Source organism: Chelonia mydas, chromosome 4, assembly GCF_015237465.2.
Source record: "Chelonia mydas isolate rCheMyd1 chromosome 4, rCheMyd1.pri.v2, whole genome shotgun sequence".
Lineage (NCBI taxonomy): Eukaryota > Metazoa > Chordata > Testudines > Cheloniidae > Chelonia > Chelonia mydas.
In genome coordinates, this window is record NC_057852.1 from 17,838,623 (window position 1) to 17,848,574 (window position 9,952).

At 40.5% G+C, this 9,952-nt stretch overlaps 1 protein-coding gene across 1 annotated transcript in view; it reads left to right on the top strand.

Annotated features, from left to right (window-relative positions):
- BMP3 (bone morphogenetic protein 3) overlaps positions 1–6,317 on the top strand; it is a 27,139-nt gene extending 20,822 nt beyond the window's left edge. The window contains exon 3 of the mRNA XM_027827963.3: positions 3,137–6,317. Within this exon, the coding sequence (XP_027683764.2) occupies positions 3,137–3,328 (192 nt within the window). The 3' untranslated portion in view covers positions 3,329–6,317. The remainder of the gene's footprint in view (positions 1–3,136) is intronic.
- Positions 6,318–9,952: the final 3,635 nt, after the last annotated feature.

Here is a 9,952-nt window from a genome sequence, read left to right on the forward strand (position 1 = left end):
TGCAGGGCATATGCCAGTTTAACCCTTTCTGTTTGGAATTTGAAAATGCTCAGCCTTGGCCTGACTCTGCTGCCAGTGAAGTTGGCCTTTGACTTCAATGACAGCAAAGTTAGCCCAAGCCTGAGTGTCGTGAAAATCCCACCCTTAAGATTTAGGGGCTGTGTATTTTCTGTGGGCTAGAGGGCAACACACAAGACATTTCAGATATTTAAGGAAATAGGTGTGGTCTGCCCAGTACCAAATAATGTTGACACTTACCGAGACCCTTGGCCAGATGATCCACCACACCCAACACTCCCTCCGATGCCTAGGGCAGCCCTTTACTCTGAGCATCTTTGGAATAAATCTTGTAAACAGATGTACTTTAATCTGTTTAATTCAGAGCATTAGTGAGATGCAATTGTATATCTCAGTGCTTCATCTAAAGTGAGTAGTCCAGGGTTTGAGTTTAAAACCCCACCCAAACCGAGTCAGATCTACTGATTAGCTGAACCAAAACCTCCGCTATTAAGGACAGGCATTGTACCATAAACCGGTGAATCCCCGCTCTCCTCTTTTGCATGACATAATTATGGCTGACAGTTTCAAACTTGATCAAAGGAAACCATAAGAGTGGGGAGAAATGCAAAGTCTTTAGGAAACTAAAATAAAACACCAAATAGCAACTTTTGTTAGAACTGATTAATCTTCACTTCCCCTCCTTCAGATAGTTGAGAAGCATTCTTAGTGCAGAACGGCCGCCCCTTTACACCCCATTTCAGTGATGGTGAGCGGTCAGTGATCCTCTGCTGCCTTGCGCCTCATGTAGTGAGTTTGTGGTAGCACAGGTTCCCTGTCTGAAGAGCCATTCAGGGCTCCCAATAAGAAGCTGAGCAAAAATATGAAAATCCATTTTCAATTCCTATCAATCCAATAGACACGGTGGATGTTTTATCAATAATAGGATTCTTATTGATTTTTGGGGAGAGCAACAGGGACCCTTAGATATTGAGGGCCATAAGCACCCCTTGATTTTTTTGTGCAGAATGCTCATTGAGAGCTGTGTCTGGAACAGGGGCAGAATGCAACCTTAACCTTATCTATCACCTGCTTTCTGACTTCACAATTTATACAAAAATCTTCGGTGGTGGGAGCACTGAAATTTTAAAATGCTCTATAAAATGTTGCAGAGGAAATCACAGTCTCTCTTTCTTTAAAAAGCTATCTCGCTTCAGGATCTGTGAGTCTGGATAACTGTACTTTTGAGGAGTCCCTTTTCAACCATATTTGGCTTATGGCTGTAAAGAGGGCTCTCCGTAGAATTCCTGGCTTTTAAGGCACTCCATCATGCCTTATTGCACTGGGGACATGGAGGTCTGTGGTAGTTTCTTTTTTTTCCTATTTAAAATCATAATAATGTAAAGCTTATTGAACCTTCCTGCAAGAAATTAAAAAGAGAATTTGACCGAACTCTTGTTTTTTTAAAAAAAATAAAATAAAAAAAAATAAAAATAAAAAAGGGCCTTGTTGCTGGTAGATACAGAGTGCTTCCTGAGGCCCAGATCCTTAAAGGTATGTAGGTGCTTAACTCCCATTGATTTCAGTGGAAGGTAGGTGCCTAAATACGTTTGAAGTTGTGAGCCTGACTGCCCTCAACTCTAACTACCTTAAAATGGAGTGTAGGGAACTCAGGATGGGTCCCAGGCATTGCTCAGTCACTCAGAGTGCAGGGATAGATTCTCTCATCTGGAGAAGAAAAAAAAGTTTGTATTATGGTAACCCTAACACAAAAACAACAGTGGGATGTTCCCAAATGGAGCCTTTTGAATCTTGCATCAAATGGTTCCTTTGCTCGCTGAGAATAGTTCTAGCAACATGATGCGGAAAATGTCCATTCTGACTCATTGTGGTTGGAATTTAAGGATCACCTGTCTCTGAGATAAAGCAGAAGAATACAGTTGGCATTTGTTTGCTTAAATGGAGGCAGGCATTGGAGATCCCTGCACATCACCAACTTAACTACAAGTAGATATTCCTAATTATATTGTGCCTATGACATAATGAGCCAGACTCTCCAAATTTTTCCTCTGCTTTTTTCCATGGAAAATCATTTGGGCCTGCAAATCAGGTAGTTAGATGTCTCATCCCTGAGCCTGATGTTTGCAGACACAAATTCTATCTTTTGTGTCAGAAAAATTGCAGGCTCTCTGAATATTTGGCCCACTGAATCTTGTTGTATACATGCCTGACATTTGACTAAGAGTATTTTTAACTCTGATTCCCAGGTTTGAGGTCTGAGATGAGTTATAAAATGAAGTTCTGAATATCTTTCTTAAAGGACAGTATCAACAAAAAAAATAATTGTTTTTTGCTGTATTACTGTGTTTTCCTGTGTTACTGGTATGCCTAGTTAAGTTACTGAAAATGAAAGTGTCTTTAAAATCTTGGTCTAAATTTGTTTACTCATATTGGACAATGAAGTTAACTCAGTTGATTTTGTTTTCTAGTTATAATCAGTGGGCCAAATTCTGCTCGGTTATAGAAATGTAATTCCAGGTACCTTCAAATCTACACTAGTGACTGAGAGCAGAATTTTGCCTTAGTGTAAATAGGTGTACTACTGGTGGAATTCTTTGGGTCTAGTTGTGCAATGATGGTGTAAGTTACCAGAGGTACATTTACACCCACTTGCGCTGCTTTTCTGACTAAGTTACATCCGGCATATAATTTACACCACCATTTCCATCAGTACAAAGTGTCTTGGTCTATGTTTCTCATGCAGCCGTTGCCCCAAGATGGGGTGTGTCTCTTTAAAAGGTATCTCCTGCAAGAAGTTAAGGGCCACTTTCTTCAGAGTAAGAAAACTCTAGCTGAATTGTAGAGCAACAGTGACACCTAGTGGCCAGTAAAATTAATCCAAGAGTGGTATTCCCTGAAGATATCCCCAGGGATATACCATGACAATTGAGAAGTCTTTAAAAGAGGTACTCAGAATTGCTTCCGCTAGCTAGCCTTTTTAGCTCATCACTGTCTTTCTTCAGGGAATTGGCTATATTTTGACCCAAACAATGAAGAACAGTGTTACCATGTAAACAGTACAGTTCCATTTTAACATGCACCTTATAAATTCCTTCTCTTCTTGTTCTTTCTTCTGCAGGTCTTGAAGCCATCAAACCATGCCACCATCCAGAGCATAGTGAGAGCAGTTGGGGTCATCCCTGGTATTCCTGAGCCTTGCTGCGTTCCTGACAAAATGTCTTCTCTCAGCATCCTATTCTTTGATGAAAATAAGAACGTGGTGCTTAAGGTCTACCCCAACATGACAGTGGAGTCCTGTGCATGCAGATAACGTCCCAGATGAGCCCTTTGAAATGTCTAAATTGAGCTGTTGCTTTTTCTTTTCTCCCCCGCCAATGCATTTCATTCAAAAAATAGATTTATAAAAAACCTGAATAAGAGCGAAGATACTGAATGGAGATACCCAGGCAGGGGAACTTAAACTTAACTCACCCTTGGGTCCGACTGAGAAGTAAGCTTTGGCAACTGGGACTAACTATTTCTGTTATAATGTACAAACGAAAAGTGAAATTTACAAAGGACTGTTCAAGATTTTTTGGAACTGGCAGGAGGACAACGTTGACTTATTTTTGTACAAGGCTTTGAAAATGGCAGCCACTGTTTGATTTTTGTCTCTGTTCTTCTAATGACTAATGGGGAGGGAGATTAAGAAATACATTATACATTTGAAGCTAGGCCTTGGGTTACTGAACAGCTCAGCAGCTGCTAAATAATCTGAACAAATCTAACTTATCCTAAGAGCCTTAGAAAATCCAGCTTAAACGTTTATTTCCTTGATATGACATCATTGATTTCGCATGTATATTCATTTTTGTTCAGCATGTTCTTTAGAATTCAGCCCATGTGACATTCCTCCCCTCAGTTTAGATGATCTAAGTCCCAATTATGCTGCATGAGAAGTTGTGATGTCACATAGAGAGGCTTTTCTCTCATGCCAGAGTATAGTGGGAAACAGTTGACCCAAAAGCCTAGCACAGTGATTTTCAACCTGTGGTCCACAGACCCCTGGAGGGGTGCAGATTATGTCTAAGAATGCTAAAGGGATTCATACCTCCATTTGAAATTTTTTAAAATTTAAAAAAATCCATATTTGATCCAAAAAGTACGTCCATGGCTGCTATAACAATAAACCCTGACCAGCTCTAGTCACTAATCATTAGCGAAACTGTCAAAAAGAAAATTGCATAGAGCATTAGTGGGCAGCTAAGTCAGGAGTTCTGATATTTTTCTGATATTTTTCCTTTAGGTTTAGGTGCCAGTTGAAGACACAGGTTCTTTCCCATCTGTTCCCATGTAATATTGTTGATGGTCATTAGGGGCTAAGTTCTTTATTGTGATATGCACCCTCACTTTCCATTGAAGACAATGGGAGCCGTTCATCTGTACATGAGGGTGGAATTTGTCCTAAATTTGTCTTTGTAAGTATTGCAATGTTTTTCCTTCTACAGGGCAGATAATTTGTGCCATACACTACAGTAGGGATGATTTATTTACCAACATCCTTCCAGAAAGCCTGCAATTCTAACAGTTCTGTATTAGGGAATTGTTATGCAACTGTCTTAGTCAATGTATGTATCTACTTCTATTAGCAAAAAAAGGCTTTTATTCTTGTTGTTAAGGAAAGGGGACTATTTTATGCTATTGACTTCATTAACCTGGACTGGAGGAAAATATTATTCCACAGCCAGCCAGAATTTTTTCCAGAGCAGTTTGGGTGGGGAGGGAATGTTAGAAAATTCTTATCCTCGGTTTTCTATGTGCTGTGTGTGGTTGAGAGAAAGAGAGTGAACAGACTCATGGGCCTAAATCCTGCCACAATGTGAAAGGCATCTCAGCCAGTTAGGCAGGCATAATTTAGGCAGCCAAGACACCCAGACTTCTAGTAAAGATGCAAAAGAAGAATATCGCCTTTATCAGTGTAGGGTGTAAGCCTGGAGCCTGAGACAGGAAAGGGTCATTGCGTCTGACCAAATAAAGGAGAGACTGCCACAGGATGAGTTTAACCGGGAGGAGTATGCTTCAATGAACAATGCCATTTTAACCTGAGTTAACACACCTTCTATCTGCAATGAAGACATGCTCTCAGTTACAACTGTCCAAGCCAGAGCATCCCCATTAACATCAGTTACTTTGAATTAGCAGAGGCATGTAACAGAGCACCATCTGGCTGTCACTTATCCGTTTCATAGGCTGTCTCGGAACTTACAACTTTTATGTGAGTTTCAGGATTTTGGCCCCATGTTCCATCAGTTCTGTACCTGCAAAAGCAACAATAAAGAATTCCAAACCACCACAGAAGTGTATCAAATTAAAAACGGCTAGCGCAATACATAACTGTTCAGTATACAAACATGAGAGTTGGCCTTTACCAGCTCCTAGAAGGATTCTCTTCCCTAGATTTTTCATATTCAGTAGAGCAAGGAGCTGACTTTGAACATGGTTGTTAAGCAATCCAGGCCCTGGTTCTTGCAGTTTCCATTCCTGTCAAATTCTTATTAAGAAAGGCCTTCAATTTTCAAAGGGTACATGAGTTCACAGTCTGCTTTTCAAAATGCCATTGCAGTCAATGGTCCTATTGGCTTCTTACAACCATCCTGTCGTACAGCACTGTTGAGATTTCATTCATTATCTTTTGATGCCCCTTCTGGGGTACTGGTAGTGATTAAGGGTAAAGAAAGTCCTGTCCTGCCATTCTTATTTATGTGACTAGTCCCATTGATTTTAACAGAAGTCCCATGGAATGCTTCTCCACTATTTGAGGTCGAAATTCTGCTTGGTGTAACTGAATGCAGAATCCAGACCTAATTAATTATAAGGTCTCAAACTGTGTCCTATGGTTGTGTTGTTTTTTAAATGTTATGACTTTTAAAACAGGGGTCACATTCAGTTGATGGTGGAAGTGGTTACAGCATCAGTGGCTTTAGTTAGTCTAATGTTTGCAACTCTGTTTTGCCTGATTCTGCTCTGATGCTCAATTTCACTGGTTTAATGCCATTGACTTCAAAGGTGTTAAACCGAATTTGCAGTGGTGTAATTAAGTTCAAATTCAAACTATCATTACAAAGGAAAAATAACCATCTCTGACTCTTATCAGACCTACTACTTTCTCACCTGTGTCCACATGCACACTCTGCAATCACCCCAGGAAACCCCTCTCTCGTTAACCATGGATAAGTGACAGATGTTTTGTGCACAAAACTTTTTCATTTGTACTTTCCAGTGAAAGTTTCTGAATAAAGCAATGTCTCCTTAGCCATTTATTAATCCATGTGGGCAATTTCTATATATCGCTTTGCATCAATATGGACCTTAAAATGATTTTCCAAATAATATTCATCCCCTATTTGATTCATGCTTAGTTCAGTGTGGGGTAACCACCCTGCCCATAGTCTGGTAATTCTGTTACTCGATAAATGGCTCTGCCTCTCAACTAACAAATGGCATCTCGTACTAGTGCATTATTATTGTGCCTCGCTCAGAACACAAACAAGAGAACAACTTGAGCTACAGCCCTAGGCCTCTTTAGCTGGGTTTTCAAAAGCACTCAGAATTGGCCTCACTCTGGTCCCCTGAAGACAGCAGTAAAGCTTCCCTGTGGGAGCAGAGTGAGGTCAGTGCTGAAGGCTTTTGAGCCACCCTCAAGCCTAAATGAGGAACCTTAGAGTTGCATAATACAGTGTGCAGTATGAGGCCTAGCCTGCAAATCCTTGCGAATATCTTTACTCACACAGGAGTAGAGCCAACAAGACCACTCCACTGTGTGAAGATTTGCCAGAGTGGGTGTCTTCGGAGGCCTGACCTTGTGAGTTCTGAGCATCTGCCAAGAGGTGCTAAGTGCCTCCAAGGCCCAACTCCCTCTACCAAAGGCCCACCTCCTTACGTTCCCATCGCTTGGGAGATGCTCAGCAGTTTGCAGGGTCATTGTAAAGTATTGACCCATCTTCTCCTTGTAAACAAACCAAACCTTTGTAAATGTTTTTAGTTTAGAAGTTAGTGTGTACAGACAGCATCAGTAAGTTTAAAAAAAAGTTACCAAAAAAAGTTATTTGTATATGGAAAAAAACTTTTACAGATGCTTTTAATTTATTTAATTCCCATCTTTTGATGCTGTTAAGACAAATCAATTTGCACAACAGTTGCAAGATGAAATGATAGATCCTTGACCACATCACAAGGGTACATTGCAGTGACACTGTGAAGGACACATTTCACTACTGATGTGTAAGCTTGCCCACTATGTATCATTTCCCTTCAATAATGGGAATCTCACAACAAACTATGAAAAAAATAAATAAAATCACTTTGAAATTTCATTTTCTCCTTTTGTACTTGAGTCTTCAAAGGATTATTTACTCTGCAGTGCTTTATACATGCAGCACTTGGGAATGCAGCCAACAATTCAACTAGACATTGCATTCATTAAATGAGGTAAATCATGGCTGGGGAGTGGGCCCTGAATGTTCAGTTAATGGTTAGCTGCTCTGACAATAACCACCTTTGTAGCGCGTAGGACCTGATCCACAGCCCAGTGAAGTCAAGGGGATTCCTTCCATTTCTTAGAGATTTGCATCTGGCCTATAACTAGTATTCTGGCATACAGCAATGCACCTGCATGTGATGCAGTCCCCAGCAGGTCACGAAAGGCAGACCAGTTGAAAGTCTCTGAGTAAAGGTAAAAGGGGAGAAAAAACAGGGATCTACTATAGACCAGTGACTCTGAACCTTTCCAGACTACTGTACCCCTTGCAGGAATCTGATTTGTCTTATGTACCCTAAGTTTCACCTCACTTAAAACCTACTTGCTTATAAAAATCAGACAAAATATAGAAGTGTCTTGGCACACTTACTAAAAAAATTGCTCACTTCCTCATTTTTACCATCTAATTATAAAATAAATCCATTGGAATATAAATATTGTACTTGCATTTCAGTGTATAGTTCATATAATTTGTAATAAGCAGTATAAAATTTGAGTTTGTACTGACTTTGCTGGTGCTTTTTATGTCGCCTATTGCAAAAAACCTAGAAATATCTAGATGAGTTGATACCCCCTTGTTGAGAACCACTGCTGTAGGCCACCAAATCAGGAAGAGGAGGTAAATGAATATTTCTTAAACAAAAATATCCAAAACAAGACTTGGTAGTTGTTAAGCATCACCAGTGTGCTGCTCTGCTCTATGCAATGTCGATAACAGTCGGCTGCGTGCGTGCGTTCCTTCTGTGTGCTGCCCCGGCTCTGCACAGATAGATAGCACAGTAGACCCAAGAGGAACCCCAAGGACCACAGGCTCTGATAAGGTACAAAGGCACCCGGCCAGGTTTATTGACAAATGAAACACAGTCTCTAGCTCCCTACATCAAATGTCTACAGTTCTGCTAGTACATATATGCTCCCTGACAATGGACCAGCTCAGTCATAGGGGTTTACCGCTGCCCCCTAGGCCAGAAAAAGACACCCCTCAGAGGTGCATTCTTATACACTGGTTCAAAAAAATTACACCTCACTCCTGACGTATTGAGGTACAACCCCTCTACATAGTAAGGTGCTGCCTATCACCTTGTACATGTTGGCTTGATCAAAACAACCCCATCCATCATATTACCCTTTTGCCCCTGTCTTTAGGAGGGGTCAGCATGTTCCTGGTTATTGTGTGGAATGTGCTAGTATCCAAGTGTTCTGTTACCATCCTGGCATATGTTTATATCTCTAGTGGCCAGTACCTTTTAGGTATGTGTGTTTTTGCAACATCAGCCCTCTCCTTGGCAGACTCTGAGCAGGGCCTGCCTCTTGCTCACAGCTTAACTTTGCTTTATGTTACAAAGTCTTGACCATTACTTTAGTCCAGGCCTCTGATACAAGGGTTTCTTTCGGTGCCTCATCTAACTAGAGTAGTAATGGAGGATTAACTATCCAGGTGTCTGTTGGGAAAGTAAATATGACAAAACACAAAATGTCTAATAAGTTCTTGGAATGTATTGGGGCCAATTTTGTTTCAGAAGGTGGAGGAAGTTACCACGGGACAGGCATTTTAGATTTGAGTCTGCCCATGTCAAACTTTAACAAAGGCAAAGAACTGGTAGGTAAGAAAATCAAAGGGATAAAGGAATTTAAGAGATCTGGCAGTTTCTCAATGAGACCATATTAATGGCTATCAAATTATCCCCCTGGGTGAAAGAAAGATGGGCAGAATAGTAGGCCACCTTGGTGCCGTCAGGAGGTTTGTTTGTTTTTCTTAGTGACCTGAAATAAAAAAGGAATCCTACAAAAAGTCAAAATATGGAGAAAGGCAAGCAATCTCTTCAGAAAGGGAGTAGGAGGAACGAGGACTTAGGGAAGTATAGGCCAATCCACCTAACTGATTCCTGGAAAGATACTGGAACATTACTAAACAATCCATTTGTAAGCACCTAGGGGGTAACAGAGTTATAAGAAATAGCCAGAATGGATTTGTCAAGAACAAATCATGCCAAACCAACCTAATTTCCTTTTTGACTGGGTTACTGGCCTAGTGGGTGGGAGGAAGCAATAAACATGAAATAACTTGGTTTTAGTAAGGCTTTTGACAGAGTCCAACATGACATTCTCATAAGCAAATTAGTGAAATGTGATCAAGATGAAATTACTATAATGTAGGTTTGGAACTGGTTGAAAGACTTCTCGAAGAGGAGTTATCAATGGTTTGCTCTCAGTCTGGGAGAATGTATCAAGTAGGGCTCTGCAGGGACCTTTTCTGGGTCTGGTACAATTCAATATTTTCATTAATGATTTGGATAATGGCTTGAAGAGTATGCTTATAAAATTTGTGGTTGACACCAAGCTGGGAGAAGTTGCTAACATTTTGGATTAGCATTCAAAAATTACCTTGACAAACTGGAGAATTGGTCTGAAATCAAC